Source organism: Gymnoscopelus braueri (genome assembly GCF_963280865.1).
Source record: "Gymnoscopelus braueri genome assembly, chromosome: 18".
Taxonomy (NCBI): Eukaryota; Metazoa; Chordata; class Actinopteri; order Myctophiformes; family Myctophidae; genus Gymnoscopelus; species Gymnoscopelus braueri.
In genome coordinates this window covers 43820812-43841921 of record NC_137618.1, presented here as the reverse complement: position 1 = coordinate 43841921, position 21110 = coordinate 43820812, and the positions used below count along the sequence as shown (strand labels likewise).

General features: G+C 41.3%; 1 protein-coding gene across 1 annotated transcript in view; it reads right to left on the bottom strand.

The window, feature by feature from the left end:
• LOC308105619 (1-acyl-sn-glycerol-3-phosphate acyltransferase gamma-like) overlaps positions 1-21110 on the bottom strand; it is a 37318-nt gene that overhangs the window by 4569 nt on the left and 11639 nt on the right. Inside the window, exons 2-9 of the mRNA XM_080456463.1 lie at positions 15972-16028; positions 15121-15336; positions 8721-8890; positions 7041-7202; positions 4495-4648; positions 4262-4364; positions 2910-2985; positions 537-735 (exon numbers count right to left, since the gene is read on the bottom strand). Coding sequence (XP_080312589.1) covers positions 537-735; positions 2910-2985; positions 4262-4364; positions 4495-4648; positions 7041-7202; positions 8721-8890; positions 15121-15298 — 1042 coding nt within the window. The 5' untranslated portion in view covers positions 15299-15336; positions 15972-16028. The remainder of the gene's footprint in view (positions 1-536; positions 736-2909; positions 2986-4261; positions 4365-4494; positions 4649-7040; positions 7203-8720; positions 8891-15120; positions 15337-15971; positions 16029-21110) is intronic.

Below are 21110 nucleotides of genomic sequence, written 5' to 3'. Positions count from 1 at the left end.
GTTTTTGCTTAAGAGAAATTACGCACGTCTTTAGTCACTTTATGTAAGACCATAGCTCAGTGAATCAGGCCCAATGACACAAAAACAGAGAGATTATTAGGATAGCGATGGAGGCTACAGAAGATGACACAATGACACTAAAACGAGGACACAGATTATTAGGGAATAAATAACGCCACTGACATCTCAAGAGCTTTCAAGCGTCTCTTTGGCTTTATTACGGCAGGACAGGGACCAATTCATTAAAAAAGCACATTTTTTCTACTTAAAGCAAAACCTGCTGCCGTCAGCCGACAGGGTGAACTCCCTGAAGCAATTTATCTGCATCATTTGCTCTCTCTCTCTGTCAGCAGTCAGTGCAAAAGCGGGCAGATTGCCTTACCTACGATGAGGAAGAGGTATATTGGCCTTACCTACAATGAGGAAGGGCCAGATTGCCTTACCTACGATGAGGAAGGGCCAGATTGTCCTTACCTACAATGAGGAAGGGCCAGATTGTCCTTACCTACGATGAGGAAGAGGCAGATTGGCCTTACCTATGATGAGGAAGAGGATGAAACCGATGATGAGGAGGGGTGAGCCGCTGACGGCCACGCCGCACGCAAAGTTGATGAGCGGCGACAGCAGCAGGGTGGCCCAGAACAGGAAGTTGAGGAAGGTCCATGGCCGGCGCGGCGGGATAATGGTGGGTCCTGGGAAGCAGCCCTCCTGCTGATAGTGCTCTTGTAGTGCATCCTGGAAATGTGGGAATAATGGGATGAGTCGACTCTTTCTTTAATCTCAGGACAGGAGGGATCAGTGTGTAGGCATGTAACGATTTATCGTAAATCGATTCAAACTGGTGACAATTTCGATCGATTTAATAAAAAATGTATCGCGATGCAAACAGCTGAGGGCGCGTTAACAAAAGAGAAGAAAATACAGGATCTTTGTAAGAGAATTGATTTTTGAGTTTTCAGTCATTTGCTACTGTATTGAAAAGAGGATAAGAGAAAACAAAAAAATATAAAAGAAGAAAATACTGGGTGTGAGAAAAAAAAGAAAAATTCGGTCATTTACCTGGAAAATATGAAAAATCTTGAAAACAATCATGAAAAATCGTATCGTGAAACTATTGTAGTATCGTGATTCGAATCGTATCGTGAGTTGAGTGAATCGTTACTTGTCTACCCGTGTGTGTCTGTCTGTTCTTGGAGCTTATCTCGGAAACCTGCACGACCGAGCAGTGCCATATTTTTTGTGTGTGCTGCCGGCAGGCCAAGGAAATAGCTCCCTGTATTTTTTAATATACAGTAATATATCATTTAATATATCTATATATATATATAATATTTAATATATCATGTTTTATATATATTTTTGGGAAATATTTAACTTAAACTATAATGGAAGTCAAAGGCGGTCAGATCGGGCTGAACCCGTGCCCAAATATTTGGAGTCATAGCTGACTGACCTCACAGATGGCCCACATGGACGTCTGAGATCCACATGGAAGCCAAGCTGTTTAGATGCACAACTTGTTCTTTTTCGTCTCGGTCGGGTGGAAACCTCCCATGTCCAAAACTGTTACTTTTCAGGATTAAAAAGAATTGCAAGAGGTTTCAGCCCGACAGCAACGTTGTTACAATGTCCCTGTGAGCTTTTTTTCCTTTGTTTTCACATCACAACAGCTGTGATGCATTTTAATGACCAACTATGTGACTCGTGTCCTTTAGTGGTTCTGCTCCAGAGATAAAATAAAAGCACACAGTTGACAGAAATAAAGAGCCAGTCTGGGCACATGAGAAAGGTTTAGAGCAGCTTCCCTGCTGCTTGGCTCTTGAACCATGCACCAGTCAGACTCAGGAAGATGCCTACAAATGTAATACATCAACAGCCTCATAGGGTGGAACGTTTATACCAGCCACAATATGATGAAGTGATCACGATATCACACACACACACACACACACACACACACACACACACACACACACACACACACACACGTATGCTACTGTGTGTATATCTACAAGTAAGACTTGCGAAGCGAATGCAGCCCTATTTTTTTTGGTTGTCTTTTTTAAATTGTTATATTGTGTATTTACGGACTTGTAATCCGTGTTATTTCACCGTGATGGGGAGAGCGTAGAGAGAAAGTGACGTGACTGCCTCCGCCTCGTATTGAAGTTAACTCATTCCCTGCCTAGAACGACTAAAACGACTTTTGTCCCATAAGCCATGCCTGCCAAGAACGACTAAAACGACTTTTAATTTATTTTTTATTTTATTTCGACCCAAAGACCAAGGAGATATGATTTTTCGAAGATCTAGACTCCCATCCACTTCCTTGTTAACTTAAAACTTAACATTTTTGTATCTCAGCTCCTGAGTACTTTTTTTTTTCAATGAATGAATCTCTGGCAGTGTTTCAAACGCGGCCAGGAATAATTCTGGCAGTGAATGAGTTAATGGGGAGGATATGGTTCTCCTATGCACGGAGTTTCGGAGTTCCTAGTCATCGATGCACGGAATTGCCGTCAGCAGCACTCTGAGATGTGTCAGAGTAAGCGCCACTTCTGGCGCACTCTGGCGGCTGGACGCCAGGCAGTGCAGGCAGTGCACACACACACAGAGCCACAGAGACACAGAGCCTCACACACACAACCCGAGCACGGTTGCGTAGTAAGCTCCACTTGGGCGGAGGCGCGGCTTCGCAACCACTATTGCACTGATAGCAGGATATTTAAATGGACTGCCTTGTTATGAGAATGGACTGCTGTACGTAGTATGATCTAGTATGTGAAATATAGAGATGAGGTTTCGACGATATAATGCAATAATAAATAATATGCGATTGCCACAAAATTCCAAGGCACACCTGGAGTGGCGAAACCACTGATCTAGTATGCAGGTTTCCATATTCTTACTTTTTCCTGATAAAGTTTATGGAGCCAGTTGGCACACTCTTTCTCATCGTCTGGGATCTCCTCCACAGGGAACCGCCTGAAATGGGAGGGAGAGGGAGAGAAGATGATCCATCAAAATAACAGCACAGCCAGGAAGATGAGCAGTCTGCTATTGCATTGTATGACCACCAGGGGGCTACCCCTACATACAGGATAGGATAGCCGTTCTGCACCAAAGACCAGCTACTGGCTATTTGTGTTTTGCAAAGTGAGTGATTTTGACCTCTACCCTCCATGTACAAAGGTATGCATCGCTGCTCACACAATCAACTTCAGGGGCGTATTTATTAACCACGCTAGTAAACTGGACATTGGATTCAAGTGGTTAAACTGCTTCGATCCTTTCAATTTCATTGCACTAAAACAAGATTTCTTGACTTAATGCTACTAACAACTGTACTCTCCTCCTCTTGTTTAATTTGACTGAAAGCTGGAAAGAGTTATTACATAATACATAATTGTTTCAAAAAGGACATGCATTTCCTAGCCTGACTGTGCGCCCGTCTCTGCCCCTCGTCTTGTCCTCTGAAACCATAAAAGTGCTGCTAGGCAAGAATCCAACAGCTTTTAGGGCTCTTCAGCGTAAGAGAGCACAGAGATCAACCTCAGGAAGACGGCAGGAGGTGAAATACACCTCATGAGATTCCAATTGAACAAAACCTGGAGTCCTGACAGCCCCAATGCATCATCATTATAATAAACCTTTGATGACTAAGTCTGTGGATGTGGCGCAGGCCACCACTACCCAGTACTGGAATAAGAACTTTCATGTTTTTGTAAAAGTACCAAATACCACAAGAAATACAAGTTAAAGTCCTCTTTTCAGAATTTTACTAACATATACTTAAAGTAACAAACGTAAAAGTACTCATTACGCGAAACAAAGTACTCATTTTGCAAAACATCCCATTTAAGTTTTCAAAAATAAACCGTTTTGTATTAATAATCTTGTAACCACAGTTTTCAAACAGTTGTAGCGGAGTAAAAGTACAATATTTGCCATATATGCAGTATTGAAAAATGGAACATAAAGGGTACCTCGTGTGGAAACCTCATATATCCATAACTGTTACTTTTCAGGATTCAAATTCAAAAAGCAAAAGTAGCAGATCCACAAGCTCAAAATGTGTCGCATCGTGACGTATTTTGAGCTTGTGGATCTGATACTTTTGACGCTTTTGTGTGACGCTGTAGTATGATCAAGTAGGGCATTCATTTAAGAAAAAAACCCCACAAAAATGGAGATAGGAGGTTTCTGCCCGACAACAACAACAAAATGTTCTGAGTTACTTGCCACCGCTGCCGCCACCTACCTTACGCTCAAGTCGGCTTTGTATTTCTTTCCGTTGACGATGCCCAGCAGTGTGGGAGTTTGCTTGTCTTTGAAGTTGAGTGTCACGTCGTAGACGGCGCTTACTGTGAACAAGGAAGAGGGACAATAGCAGTGGTGTTAAAAAAAAAAAACGGAACGAACAAAGAATCCTAGGGTTTTGTGAAGATGGTGGGAGTGCTAGCTGGGAGAGTGTGTTGTGGTGGTCAGTCTCACCTGTGCCCTTTAGACACTTTAGTGTTGTGGTGAAGCCTTTGGTGCGGGGTAGGAGGTGGTATTTGAGCTTGGGCAGACCTTTACTCTCTGCCACCTGCATGCTGATTTGGTGCTTCTTCTCTGTAAAGCGAGTGCCTTCACAATACAGCAGGAACTATGGGAAGAGAAAACAAGACGGTTATTACAGCCAGTTCTACCATTACCACTTTTTGGTGTGCTATTTTTAATCATATTCCTAACCCTTGCGCTGAGACACATGGTGAGCTTGTAGTACTGCTATTTGTGGTGCCTAAGTATACATTTTGGTATAATAACCCCAAACTTAACCTATAAATGCTTAATCCTAACCTCGATCTTTTCTTAGCCTAACTCACAAAAAATACATATATATATTTTAACTATAAACTGCCATTTTTCTTGTGAGGACCAGGGAAAAAGCCCTCACAATGTCCATTTCTCAAATTCTATTATAGTTGTGGGGACATTTGGCCCTCAGAAGTAATAGTAATACAAATACAAAACCACACGAATCACACACACACACACAGGTGTGTGTGTGTGATTCTGAAGGCTTCCTCATAATTAGGTGACCTGCTTTATCTTCATCCTATCCGCTATCCCAGTTTTTCTAGGTTGAATTACAGATCAAGTGCGCCTTCACTGGAACACTAGGCTAAAATTAAGCCGGCATCTCCTCTCGATGTCTTTGTTCGATGTGGGCGTGCCGTGCGCCCGTTCCCTCCCACATCTCCTAAACCCACATTATGTTGTTTATCTGAACACGCCAACGCCTCGTTATTAGCTGTGGGCTGATATGTACGGGGTGTACGGGGTTAATTAGATCAACTACCGATTTGCCTAATCTTGCTAGCTTGACAAGCGGGTTAGGAAGTCACAGTTGAAACGTTGGTCTCGATGCAACAACCGGAAAAGGAAAAGAGCCCGGAGTCACACTGCCCTACATCCCTGCATGTGGAACAAGTGGTGCGTTAAGCTGCATCGAAAAGCCAAGCCAAGATGCTAGGAAAATAAGACCCTTATTTCAATAAAAAGGCAAGGAGACATTATCGTGGAATAAAGCAAAATAAAATCTTGTGACTGAAAATGTCATTATGATGTTTAGTTATTATTGTTCTAAACCTATGTTGCTGCTGTTCTACATACAGCCAACCAGTTGAAGAAATCACAGATTGAGCCTTTAAACCTTTGCTCTCATGACATTTCTCAGACCATTCATGTTTATGGAAGCTGCTTCTAAACATGTATTCCATTGCTAGTTTGACCACTTCAAATACTATAATACTATAATCTCAAAATAACATAATGACCGAAAATAGCAGATCTACAAGCTCACAACAAGCCGTGAGCTTGTAGATCTGCCATTTTCGGTGCGTGTCACGTTTTCATAGAAGCCATGCTGGCCTCTATTGGAATCCAAATGACTGAAATCAGTTGTGCCGACAGAGAACTTTAATCCATGCATTATGCATTCCAGAAGGGACAGCAGGGGCGGACTGCGTCTTTAGAATTCTACAAAGCCAGTGTGAAACACTTTCAAAAAGGCCAGTTCCTCCTGAGGCCTCACCGAAACAATAAACCTTCGACCGCCACATGCAGGGATGTTTTAAAGTACAGCTGGTGCACTTTGACACAGTTTCCAGGCCAGTGTTGCCAGGTTTTGCGAGAGAAATAAGCAACCAGGGTCTATGAAAACAAGCCCAATAGAAGCGACTAACTCATGATCACTTTAATTTGAAAATAGCCGATCTACAAGCTCACAACGCAGCTTGTTGATTTGCCATAAAAAAAAAAAAAGAACTTGGGGGGGGAAAAGTGAAAAATCTGAAATATTTTTGTAACATTTTAACAACACAAATCTGGTGTGGGGGTCCCTGTGGCACAAAATGTTTTCAGATGGGGATACGTGGCCAATTATATATTAATCTTTGTACAAACCTTTGTACAGACAAGCCTTCAGACAAGATTTCAAGATAAAAAAAAGATAAGACAATTGTGTAGTCAAGTCACAGCAGCTTGACAAAACCCTCAGCAGGTGACTGGTGAACTGCTGGACCTATGTACACACGTAACTGTACTGTACAAACTCAGGGTTCCTGCTTGACCTATGTACACACTTATACACTCAAGGTTCCATTTGGTTAAAATAGAAAATATAACAGAAAGGGGGGGGGGTAATGTCTTAACCACTTTGGCCATATATACTTATATAAGGTCGCAATGCTACGCTGTTTGAGCTTGTAGGGCTGCTATTTGCGCTACTTGTGAAAACATCTGGACAAACTTTGAAACATTTTGAAAATCTGCCCAAAATAGGAATGCCAGCTGTTCATGTGGTCAACATACATTTTAATTAAATTGTTAAATGTGAAAAAGGATTTTTTTAAAAAATATATTTAACTCAGTCTGACCAGAAGCAGCAAGATTAAACAGATCCCCAATGGCCATACAAATGAATGGCCGGTGGGGGTAGTCTACAGATACGTACCCACATAAACTCAGGGTGGTCTACAGATACAGATACATACCCACATAAACTCGGGGTAGTCTTTGAGCTGGCTCAGGCCCTTGAAGACAGTCTCTCTGTCTTCCTCCCACTTCCTCTTGCAGAAGACTATCTCCAGGAAATACCAGGTCCAGCCAATCAGAGGCACCTTCAGTAGCTCATGTTTGGCCAACACCTTTGAACTCTGGGGGGCGGGAACAAGTCGCAGCAAATAATCACATCATCTTGTTCATGCTCCTTGGAATCAACTCCAGACAGGTCAAATGAGAACAAAGCCTTAATTCAATTCTTGCTCACGATAAGTGGATTTGTGTGCATACAACAATCTAATGAGCTGGGATAGTACTGTAGCGCTTATTGTTGTAATTGATGATGTAAGCCACTGAACTGTGTTTATTTTTCTCCAATGGCAATGTATCATCATCTATATATACCATCATCACCACAATACAGTGTCACAGAATGCACCTTTGTTATTTAAAGTGTAGAGTACACTGCTGGTGGAAAGGGATTAATTTAAGAAATGTGTCCCCCAAAAAAAAAAACATTGACATTAGAATTACAGTATAGTCACAATAAAATGGTAATCTTTTCCTCAATCATCATAATTTCACTTTGGACAATTTTGAATGTTGTTGCTGTCGGGCATAAACCGGGCATAAAATTTTTATCCCGCGATTTTTGTAACCCATTTTTTTCACCCGTGCCAATTTCCTAAGTGATCCTGGGCGCTACACCAGCCCTACACCAGCACTACACCAGTCCCCCACAGTAGGGAGGCCAGGGCCGAGCTCATGCTTCCTTCAGGCATGAGAGCCAACTGACCTTCTTGTCACCTGACAGGGGGGAGTTTCCCTGGTTGGACGTAGCGCGTGGAAGGAACACGTTATTCCAACCAGTTCCCTTCCCCTCCATCAGGCGCCCCGGCTGTCATGGGGGAGGCGGTATAGCGACCAGGATTACTACATGTTTTTGTGAGGGTATTAACTACCCTAGGAGATAAGTGGATTTATCTCTATATTTTAACTGTTTTTTAAAACTTCTTTCTTTGAGCTCAAAACACGTCACGATCGGATTGTTTTGAGCTTGTAGATGCAATGTAGCAAATGTGACACTATTGGCACTGCAATATTCATGCAGCCCTACTTTGTATCTTTTAATTTTTTTCCTTTCTAATCTCGTCCCATTTGTTTAAAGCGACAGGCCGGGGCAAGACCGGAAAAAAACTTAACGACAAGTGACTTTTTGGATCTGCTGCAAACATTGATGAGTCATGCATAGGACTGTCACGATTGTGAAATTTTACGTGACGATTTATTGTCACTCAAATAATTGCCATTAATGATTTAATTTATTGGAATATTACGAATACAATTTTCATTTCAGTTTGGCGTTTAGCCTTCGTAAAGAAAAGTTGCACAGGGCAGATTATGACAAATTTATCCTTAAAAATAATTAATAGTGGAAATAGCCAATATCTACAAGCACAAAACGCGCCGTGACGCGTTTTGAGCTTGTAGATCTGCTATTCCCACTATTTTTAGAATAATTTTGAAAAACATGAACATTTTTAACATGGAAATGATGGCGATTATGCAAAACATAATTGCAATTATCTTAAATAATTGTGATTAGTTGATGTAATAATTGTGACAGGCCTAGTCATGCATTTGCATTTTGTGTGGGTGCTACTGCTACTGACCCCCAGGATCCCATATCTTTCACACATGGTCCAGCCGCAGAGGAAGTCGATCTCAAAGTTGTGATTGAGGATGACGATGACGTGCTCCTTGCCGAATTTGTCCACCGTGGCTTGGTCGGCGTAGAGTATGCAGTCTGTGCCCGACCACCATTCCAGCAGAAACACCAGCTCTGCACGTACACACAAACACACATTAATAATTTATATATGGACACAGATATTTACACGGTGCCGTAACACAGTGGTTCTCAAACGTTTTCGTGTCAAGGACCCCCAAAATGATAATGTATCTGGCCGGAAACCCCCATCTGAATTTTTTTTGTGCCAGGGACCTCCAGAAGAGAAGATTAATGTTAAAACCAATTCTGAATCATTCAAAATCTTTTTGAAACATTTTCGATATTTTTCAAAATTGTTCAAAAATAGCAGATGTACAAGCTCGCAGCTCACAGCACTGTGAGCTTGTATCATATTTGACGGCTACCCATGATAGAGGACATTGCACAGAATTTTGCAAGCCGTTTTAGTTGTTAGAAGCCTCTTACAACCAACCCACGTCAAAGAGAACACACACACACACACACGTTTTCCCCGTTCCACTTGCATTATTACCGGTATATTGTTGCTGTTGGGCAGTATCTCCACATTTCAACTCATGTTTTTCATGAATGAATACACTACTTCATCATATCTTCGCTGTCGGTCAGAAATCTCTTATCTACATATTCTAACTTTGTGTTTTTTCATAAATTAATGCCCCTACTAGATCATACTACAGCGTCACACAAAAGCATCAAAAGTAGTAGATCCACAAGATTGAAACACAGCGCAACGTTTTGAGCTTGTAGATCTGCTACTTTTGCCATTTTTGAATTTTAATTCTGGAAAAGTAAGAGTTTTGGACATATGAGGTTTTCATCTGACAGTGGCGCACAAAGGTAGTGAAAATAGCAGACCTACAAGCTCACACAACGCTTGTCTGCCATTTTCAACACGTTATTCCGTCGTAGGACGGGGGTATAAATTTAAGCATTAAGGACACACTGGACCCAACCTGCCAATAAATGCCTATTCAAACTGGGGCAGGGCAATAGCCCAGTACATTATCCAATTTCCCACGTACATTTTAATGAATGATATGAATATTTATATTATCTAGAAATATTGAAAATAATATAATTTTCATTGTACCTTTCAGATGTGTAATGGGGGGAAATAATTCAAAATAATCTCTCCTCTATCCGTCTTTCTTTGCAGTGCTAAAAAACTATGAAATATCAGCAGATACAGGCGTACCTTCAAAACTAATTTCTAACTTTACGACACAGGATTTGATCAGACGACAGATATAAATCGATTTGTCTCCATTAAAAAGATTTAATGTCCTTTTATTTTGGGGCGGACATGATTAAATGGTTAGTCCTCTCTCCCAGGCTGAGCCCTGTATTTCGCCGATAACAGTGTTCTGCTCAGCAAAATCTAACTACTGGGGAAACCGATAAAGCAACCACATGGAAAATAGCCTGACTATGCAAAGCCAATCTAGCATTTAACCATTGTACTGGTGCGAAGTGAGTTCACATTTTTTTAAAAAGTGTTTGGTGTGAATTTGCATAAGTTTGTGTGAGAGGGGAACAGTGGTGAAAGAATTACATACACATATATATATATATATATATATATATATATATATATATATATATATATATATATATATATATATATATATATATATATATATATATATATATATATATATATATATATATATATATTTATTTTTACTTATGTAAAAGTAGCAATACCACACTGTAGACACACTTACAAGTCCTGTATTCAGAATTATACTTGAATAAAACTATAAAAGTACAGTGGTAGAAGGTGACTGACTAAGAACATCTACTCAAGTACTGTACTTAAGTACACTGTTCATGCATTTTTACTTTACTGGAGTATTTCCAATTTTCAATACTTTCAATAATTATTTGTAAACTTTAGTTACTTTGTAGATTTTGATTATTATTACAAAACATACATTAACCACTTCAGCCCTATGTATACTTAGGCTATTTGAAAATAGCAGATCTACAAGCTCACAACGCGGCTCTTTGGGACGCATTGTGAGCTTGCAGATCTGCTATTTTCAAAGCATTTTAATACATTTGGAACTTGTGAAATGGGACATTCTGCATAATGAACACTTTTACTTTCAGTACTTAAGTATATTTCAATGCGAATACTTTTGTATTTTTACTCCAGTAAATGTTTAATTCTGGACTTTTATTTTTACATTGCAGTATTGGTACTTTTACTTAAGTAAAAAAATGTAAGTACTTTTACCACCACTGCAAAAGTATGTTGTGAGCTTGTACAGCGGCTATTTTCGAATAGACAAAGTATAAAACAGGGCTCAGTTGAGTACAATATGCGTCTTGGTCAATGTTGTACTTTACAGTACAGTCCACCAATGGAGGGAAAGCTCACATTCATGGCTGCAAACCACAAATGGCTCCATCTTTGTTTCCAGCCACAGCAGGTATGGCACAGTATATCGTTGCTGTCGGGGCGGGAAACATCATTTTTTTGTGTTTTTTCATGAATTAACGCCCTACTTGATCATACAACAGCGTCACAAAAGCTTGTTGAGCTTTTTTTTTTTTATCCTGAAAAAGTAACAGTTTTGGACATATGAGGTTTTCACCCGACAGAGACGATATGGAGTGGTACCGCCTTGATTAATCTGGAAAATAACCATGCTCGTTTTGCTCACACGACTGCCTGATTACCGGTTGCTGCCAGGAGGTTTTTTAACCTTTGTTTTTAATCTCATCTTAAATTTTCGTATTTCTGCATTTTATTTCAGTACAATTCATTGTTTTATTATCTTGTTGTATATCGTATTGCTGTTACTAGCCTGTTAGCACAGTCTTGTGTATCATGTAACACCAACATTATATACTGCTTGTGAGTGGCAAATAAAACCCTCTTGATTCCTGCAGGCTTCATTGCAGAAGACAGCTATAAACAAGGGATATAGTAGCCTGGGATCCAGACTGCTTCGCTACGTTCGGCGGATTCTTTTTCTCCCTCTACACAGTCTGGAAAACCTCCTATCTCCGTGCACAAATGGGAGAAAACGACTTGCGGCTTCTGATTGGTCTGTAGGGGGGGGGACCACTGTTGTCCAATGTAAAACTCGAGTCACTTCCTGACTTGCCTACAGTACGTAATTGAAATACGAGTCAAATAGGAGGCTGGCCCGACTGATAAGCGAAGTGAGAAAAAAAAAAATCAGCCGAACGTAGTGAATCAGGCTGGATCCCAGGATAGGGATATAGTGGCTTCATTGCAGAAGACAGCTATAAACAGGGGATATAGTGGCTTCATTGCAGAAGACAGCTATAAACAGGGGATATAGTGGCTTCATTGCAAAAGACAGCTATAAACAGGGGATATAGTTTATTGCAGAGTACAAGGTTCCCAGGTTTGGGCTGGGAGATTTTTACCGAGTAACAGCCGTCAGCCATGGCCGGTTTTGTAGAAGTTTCTGGCTGTTTAAGCCAGTGATTCTCAAACATTTGCATGTATGTATGTATGTATGTATGTATGTATGTATGTATGTATGTATGTATGTATGTATGTAGAACAGCCATAAGAGAACATGTGTGTTGACATTTTCCAAAATTATTAAAAGATTGTGAGCTTGTTAGATCGGCCATTTTCAAATATCCAAAGTATAAACAAGGGTTTAAGTGGTTAAACTGATTTTCATGCCATTAACTAATTTTGCTGGGGACCCTGTGGAACCCCCTCAAGGACCCCCTTGTGGGTCCCCCGGACCACACTTGAGAACCATGTGCGTCATCTCAATATCCTTAAACCATTTGTTCTCAAAGTGGGACCCCCAGCAAAAGTAGTTAACGTTGGCTATTCAAAAATAGCATCAAAATAGCAGATCTACAAGCTTATCAAGTCAAAAAACTTTGGAATAATTCTGAATTTCTTTTACATAAATCTTCTCTTCTGGGGGTCCCTAGCACAAAACATTTTCAGATGGGGGTCCATGGCCAAATACATTACACAATTTGGGGGTCCTTGACTTGAAAACGTCTGGGAACCACGGTCCTTCAATACTCCCTCGTTCCCGCAGATGTTCCGGCGTGGCTGAAGAGGTTGTGGACTACTTCTTCACATAATGGCGTCGCTTCTGGCTCAGCAGTTTTATGCTCCACTAGCATGACATGATTCCTACAATCTATCTCGCCAGGCTCTCTCATGCAGAGTTGCCATGTCTGCTTATTATAAGCGACTTTGGGCTTGTTTTTCTGTAAAGTCGCTTGAAAATATTGGTAGTTGCGAGTTGTGTTTTTTTTGGGCTCGTTTCTAAAGTGTAGTTGCTTATTTTGGGCTCGCTTCCTAAATGTTGTTTAAACCAGTGGTTCTCAAACATTTTAATTTTAATGTCAAGGACCCCATAAATTAAGAGGCATTTGTCCATGGACCCCACCCATTTAAAAGTATTTTGTGACCCCTGTACCAGACATGTGTTGTTAAAATGTTTTTTCACAGATTCAACACTCACAACGCAACGTGAGCTTGTAGATCGGCTATTTTCAAATATGCGATAATCATGTGGCCTTGTCACTTCTTTTGGACTAGTTTTCGTAGACCTGATCGCTTGTTTCTCTCGCAAAATCTGGCAACACTGCTCTCATGCCTTTGAACAGATGCTGAGCAGTTGTACACACGGCTGCATCACAGAAGTCTATATCTGTAACTCTGCGAAGTTCCCAAATAGCAACAGATATTATCGAGTCCTGAACCAGTAATACACAGCTGTGAAAGCCAGAAATGGATCCTGACATTGGTCACAGCAAGGGTTGTGGGGCGGTTGGACCCAATATTATATGCTGTAATTATTTTGCATTTGCCAGTTCAGGCAAGTCAATAAAGTAAACATTAATATAACAGAATATATATTAGATTTCTTAGAGAATACGAATCTATGATAATGAGCAGATTGACAGATTTCCTTGTCTAATCTTGAGCATGATTTATACACTACAAAAATAGCAGATCTAAAAGCGCACAACGTGTTACGCTGCAACGCATTATGAGCCATTTTCAGTGCGCGACACAGCACACACCCAAGTATAAAAACAGACATAAGGAACAGCTTCAAATACTGCACATACTGTACCTAACCCACGATATCAGGGCCATCACTCACAACCACACTTCTGTCCTATTTATTGTGTTGTGAGTCTAGTGACAGACTGCGGACTTATTTCCATACACTACAGCTCCTTTTCAAATAAGGTTCTTCTCAGAACCTAATTTAGGCACTGCTCAGAAGGTAGTAGTAACACGATTTCCGGGAACTCAAAACTTAATACTTAAAATAATTTCCCACAAAAAGCTAAAGACAATATCATTGTATTCTAACGGCAAACAACATGTTTTTTAATGCACATTTTGTTCAGATGTTTGATGTGAGTGAAACGCATAGAAACACGTATATCTACTTTGTTGAATACGCTTAGGGATAATCTGACGCTATCGAGATGTACAGCATATTGCGGCGTCAAGTTTTAAAGTCCTGGTGAAATGGCTTTTTCTGTCATTTTATGTTAAAGTTTCAGTCTGAAACGCTGTTCCAACCAATCAGAAGGTCCCGTTCCCCCAGGCTATGGGAACTCTCTGCTGCAGGCAGCGCAGCAGAAGGCTAGTGTTTGTGTTCATTTGTGCTCGCTCATGCTGCCTAAGTCAGAGAGAGGCGGCCAGTGAGAAGCATGTTTGTTACTACATTGCTTATTTCTAATCTAAAATGTTTTCAGATACATATTCTAGTGTGCTGATTAAGTTTAAGTAGTCCTGTAATTGAAATCAGGTGCGAGTGGAGGAACATGCAGCTATGGGAGTCACACAGGTGAATTAAATCAAGACTTCATTTATATTCATAAGAGTCTATCCATGCAATCACGCAGCACGTTTGTGTTCACAGGAAGTAATTAAGATTTTTAGGGACTTTTGATATACAAATACACAAAAATTACGATCACGGATATGCTTTAACCCATTAAAAACGGGAAAGCATCCGTGTCATTTCATATGTTAGCGTTGGCTATTCAAAAATAGCAGATCTACAAGCTTGTACATCTGCTATTTTTTTAATCGCTTGAAAAGTGTTTTGAATATATATATTTTTAAACACAAATCTTCTCTGCCGGGGTCCCTGGCACGAAACATTTTCAGATGAGGGTCCGCGGCCCACAAAATATTTTAGGGGGGGGGGGGGGGTCCATAATATTATTTAGAAGGCATTTGTTGAATCGGCCTCAGGTCTAAGTTGTTATCTCTCGGCTGTGGGCCTGTACAGAGAAAGCAGGGCTGTACTCACGGCTCCAGAGAGAGTAGGAGAGCCGGCAGTTGATCCTGCGGTAGAGCTGCTTGTTGACGGGCCACAGAACGCAGGTGCACAGCTGGATGAAGTTGATGATGAGGCCGCTCACCACGAACACAAAGCCCATCAACAGCTGCAGGACGAACAGGCTCTTCAGGTTGGCTAGCAGCGCCATGGCTGAGGAGCCTGGTCTCCACGCACACTTCGACAAACCTGAAAGAGACACACAAAAATGTCAAAATTATTCAACATTTTCCAATACTTTCAAGATAAAAAACTATAAATGTTCAAAAATAGCAGATGTACAAGCTCACAGCGCGGTACTGAGTGACGCGCTGTGAGCTTGTATATCTGCTATTTTTGAATAGCCAACGTATAAAATATGGATAAAGTGGTTAAAATTATTATTATTATTGTGTGTTAACAAATGTTGCTGGGGACCCCCTTTTCCCAATTTTTTTATGACACCACTGTGCAACAAAGTATAAAATATGGCTTAAATGACAAAATCGATTCATTGATAATGTAAAAAAAAAATCTAGTTATCAGTAAAATAATCGCTATGAAAAGAACGGATAGTTGCAGCCCTAGACAGAGAGAGAGCGGTACAGGGAGAGAGAGGTGTGGAGGGGAGGCAACAGAGTGGAAATGAAGGATGAGAGGGGAGTGTGTCAAGGGATCGGAGAAGAAAGATGAATAAATGAGTCAAATAGAAGTAAAATAAAAACAGGCAGAGATAATAAAAAAAACTAATGGAGGTAGATTTCAAGAGGGTAAACAAGAGCACATGCTCCGTTATAGCCTGAGGTTTTAGGTCACGACTGTGAGTAAATAACATGTTTTCTTACCACGGTGGGATCCTTTACAAGCCTCGCTTGCACGGCCCTTCAGCCAATATTACGGACCTGAGAGAGAGAGACAGACAAAACAAGACAGGTCAACAACATCAAAGGAGGAGGGAAAAAATAAACTATACTGTATGCCTCATAAAAAAGTAACTTTGTCAAAGCACAACTAAAGGAAAACCTGTCATTACATGATGCATAGGGCGTACAGTCCACCCAATGACACGTTTGACATTGGTTCGCAATGTCAACATTTCACAGAGAAATGTACTGACAGAAGATATAGGGTTTTCTTTGAGACTATATCATTATCATCTTCTCACATCAGATATATTTCTTCACAATCATAACAATGGGATTTAGGCCGAACATTGGTTTAAGTTAAGGCGGGGGGGGGGGGGGGGGGTGCACGTCTCATCAAATGGGGTTAAAGGGATACTTCACTCTCGGGCCGGGGACACATTTAAAAAAAATATTAAAAATAAATGAAAAAAGTTATGGAAAATTCATGGCCCCCTCACACATTAGTAGGACACTGCGTGTCGTGAGGGGGCCATGAATTTTCCATAACTTTTTTCATTTATTTTTAATATTTTTTTTAAATGTGTCCCCGGCCCGAGAGTGAAGTATCCCTTTAAGTATGTCAGGGCTTGATTGAGACAGGAGAATAAAGTGCAGTCGCAATCCTCCCTTGACCACAGAGGGTGTGTGTGTGTGTGGAAGGATTAGGCAGCATGAGTGACTGTCTTTGTCTGCTGCTCTACCAGACTCACTGGCAGGAGTTTCATGTCCCAATTTTGACCTGTTAAAGAAAGAACTGGCATTGTGTGTGTGTGTGTGTGTGTCAGGCTGCGATGACAGGCAGCACATGTACACTATGTGCACCACAGGACAAAGCAAACATTCCACTTTGTCAATACAAAGTGTGTGTTCTCAACTACAGGTTAAAGGAATAGTTCACCCAAAAATGTACTTATTTTCTATCAATTAAACACCCCAGGAAGCCTCGAATTCATGGAGATTTTTTTGTTTTTGTCACATTCATAAGCCTATAATTTGGTGACCGATGACCCGGACATCAAATTATTTGCTCAGGAATGTGAAAAGAAAAAATAATCTCATGGGGTGTGTAATTGATAGAAAATTTGACATTTTTTGGGTGAACTACTCCTTTAACAGCAACAGCTACTGTAAGTGCCATAGGAGGCTGTGGATGGACTTATTGTTATCCTGCAGGCATCAGTATAATGGTTGCCATTATCAGAATAGACTTGCTTTTATTGCCATTTTATTGCACCCTTCCTTTTCAAAGTGGTTGAAGAGGGACCTTAACCCTTGATAGGAAACAAAATGAAAGTTAAACAGAGGAGCCACAGACGGACGCTGCACTGAATCTAGTTTGTAAGCCAGACTTTATGGTGACATTTAATTTATTTTGTCAATTACCAGTGATGCATCATGCTCCTTCACAGTGAATGATGCTGCTAGTCCACCATACCATCAGCACTCTGGCTGAGACCAAACTCTGCAGTAGAGCCAGACCCATATCGTTGCTGTCAGGGCAGAAACTCTCCATTAAAGGAGAGATCCGGACATTTTAAGTGTTATCTTTGATGTGTCGCTAATCACTCACCATCATTGAAAGGGACGTTGAGTTACCAGAACCTGGCGTCTGTGGAAGAAATAAGCAACCAGCATCATGTCGTTCTGCACGAACGATAGCTCGCTCGCGACATTCAGTGCACGTTTGAGTATCATGACACTCCACGATGAGCAGTAGTAGAGAAAAAGCTAACTTTGTATCGGTTATAATAGACGATTTTCACTCTTACACGGGCTCCCATTATGCCAACGGAGGGGGTCGACAGACTGGACGACACGGGACTCTCTGAAATAACTCAACGTCCCTTTCAATGATGGTGAGTGATTAGCGACACATCAAAGATAACACTTAAAATGGGCGGATCTCTCCTTTAAGGTGACTCTCCACCAAACAGACTACTTCAGACTACAACAGACTACAACAGACTGGCAGTCTGTTGGCAAAAGTTTGCAAAAATGCATTTAGTTCAGCACAAACTGTCGGACGATGGACACATTGTTGTGCGCATGCGTTGGAGCTGGCAACGCTGGTCTGCGAGATCCAGCCAGTGTTGCCAGGTCTGCTTATTCTAAGTAACTTTGGCCTCGTTTTCCTGTAAGGTCGCTTGTAAATATTCATAATCGCGGGTTGCTTTTGTATGGGCTTGTTTCTGAAGTGTAGTTGCTCATTTGGGCTTGCTTTCAAGATTCTTTTAGAAAATAGCTGATGTAATAGGGCTCAAGTGGTGAAACTGGTCGCTTCTTTTGGGCTTGTTTTCATAGACCTGGTCGCTGTTTCACTTACAGAATCTGGCAACACTGGAGCCAGCTCGGACTGCAGCTCGGACCAAAACTTTACTTTTGGTATACGCCAATCAGGATGGAATATGAAATACCAGACGGATCTGTCTTGATCACTTGACTATAGAGATAATGTGTACCGATGTGCGTGATGGATGACAATACAAAGTTTTACACAGATCGGTGCAGTTCTAAGTAAAAACACAAATCTGCCTGTTACAGTGCCACCATGAAGCTGATTTGAACATTTGGCATTTGTTCCTTGGCTTAGTGGGAACGTGCGTGCAAAATTTCACAGAAATCGCACGCCGTGTTCATGATTTGAAGCATTTCGTTCAAATAGGAGCACTCCTGCAAACTTTGGAAGCCAATCAGGATGGAATATGAAAAATCTGAAAGACAAGTTTTGTTTAATGACTATAGAGATACCGTGTACCAATTTGCGTGATGTTTGGACAAGATCTGTAGGAGTACAGTCAAAAAATGTGTTTTGCAAAACTCCTGGTGGCGCTATAACAGGCCCATGTGAAATATGTGGGGCAGAGGTTCTGCTCTGGCATCCAGGGGGTGTATGCACAGTTTCGCTGCAATCAAGCCAACGGTGCCGCAAAAAAACAAGCCCAAAGTCTGCTATAATAAGCAGACCTGGCAACACTGCTGGCAGCTCCACTCTTCACATGCACCGAATAATTTGTGTTGACGAATGAAGGAGGGACGGCAAAACAGCCATGTGTAGGACAGACTCTGACAGATGAACACCCAGAAACACTGTGTGTGCGTCACAAAACATAATAGTCCCAGTTGCCCACATCTAGTAGTTAACAAACAGTGTCAATCATCACACTAAAGTGCTTAGAATCCCTCTCTCTTTGCATATCTTTCAGTTGTGGTCAGATCACATTGTTTAAATCTCAGCCGGAAGCTCAGCACAGTTAACACCAGCATCAATAGTATTCAGCAGGGGACGGACATTCGGCAAAAATAGCTGATCTAGACACATTGTGAGCTTGCACTGTAGATCGGCTATTTTTGCCGAAAGGGATTTTGAGTGGAAAAAGAGCCATGTAGTTTGGGGTATCAGCCAGGTTTCTCGCCCCAAAGCCTGTGGAGCCCAGAAGCAACAGATAAAAAAATATTTTTGATGGCACACACGGTTGGTGTAACCGTCTGGGCACCTAGGCTGGTAATCCAGCCTGACAGCGTGTCGCGGGTTCGACTCCCGATCCAGACGACCTTTGCTGCGTGTGTCCCCCCCCCTCTCTCTCTCCCCATTTCCTGTCTACTGTTCCCATCAATAAAGGCAGAAAGAAAGAAAAAGCCCCCCCCTCAATTATCTTTAAAAATATAATACATTTGATTTAGTCTATAAACTCTCGCCCATGTGGATACAACCCAGTGATCTACCAAAGTTATAACCACACTTTCAACCTGGTAGTCATGTATATTATCTTCTAAATGTTAGAAGAATTGTGTTGTAAAATACATATACATATATATATATATATATATATATATATATATATATATATATATATATATATATATATTCGTCATAAAAAAAATTACATTTCACAACAGGGTCACGATGCGACGCACTCTGAGTGTGAGTAGATCGGCTTTTATTGAACATTTAAAATATTAAACAAGGCTTAAGCATAAGTGCAATCCAGAACTTCTGTGTTCAATAAAAATATGTTTTGACCAATTTGTATGGCAGAGTATGTTAAAATATATATGTTACAGTCAAATTGAAAAAACAGTCAGACTGAGAAAGGAGTGCTTGTTTTCTTCGAGTTCACCTCCCGCACGCCCCCGCGGCAGGGCAGGGCTCCCCGTCAAAAAGAGAAATTATGTCTCAGAGGTACCAAGACTAAGGGGGAAGATAATTTACGATTCTGTCCCATCAGGACATAACTCGGATGGCGCAGAGTCAGCTGAAGGTGACTTTGCAACGCTCGGCACAGCGACTTGCTCGCCTAAGCTCGGTCGGCGGTGCCGCTCATGGCTCAAGTCTTCTTCAGACGGTGCGCCTCCGTCGGTGAAAACGAGTGCACCTTCATCAATCTGACTGGTTTTCCAATCATACTGGGGCATATACACAACTGCGGTAGTTGTAGTTGGTCTGTTCCTCTATTGAGAAAAGTAGATCCCGTGGTTGGGTATAGGACACAATAATATACATTACACACACACACACACACACACACACACCACATCTGGCCTCTGTGTCAGTCAGTCTGTCTGCCTGTCTGTCTTCATCATTATCCGAATGAAACAAAAGAACGTGCACATACACGCAAAACCTCATTTCATATTTCATAATTTCAACCACCTATTCCGATGAATAGAGGCTATTTCTCAATCTTCAGAGCGGAGACATAGTGAAATGTTGAAATACTACCAGGGAGGGCAGTACAGTATGTGTAGGAGAAGGAAGATGGGCAATGTGCCATCAGCAGCTGGGTCCGATGATAAGCTTCTAGCCTCCTGACGGTGCATAGCGTGCATTCTGTTACAGGCATGACCCGTGCCACGGCCCCCACAGAGGGAGAACCAGCACGTAGAGAGGTCCTGTTACGGCATACTCACTCATGTGGCTGAGACAATGCTATCCTACAGCATTGGTTCTCAAAGTGGGGTCTGAGGACCCCCAGGGGTCCTTGAGGGGGTTCCTGGGGGTCCCCAGGAAAAGTAGATTATGTAGCATTACAATCATTTTAACCACTTTATCCATTTGTATGTTGACTATTCAAAAATAGC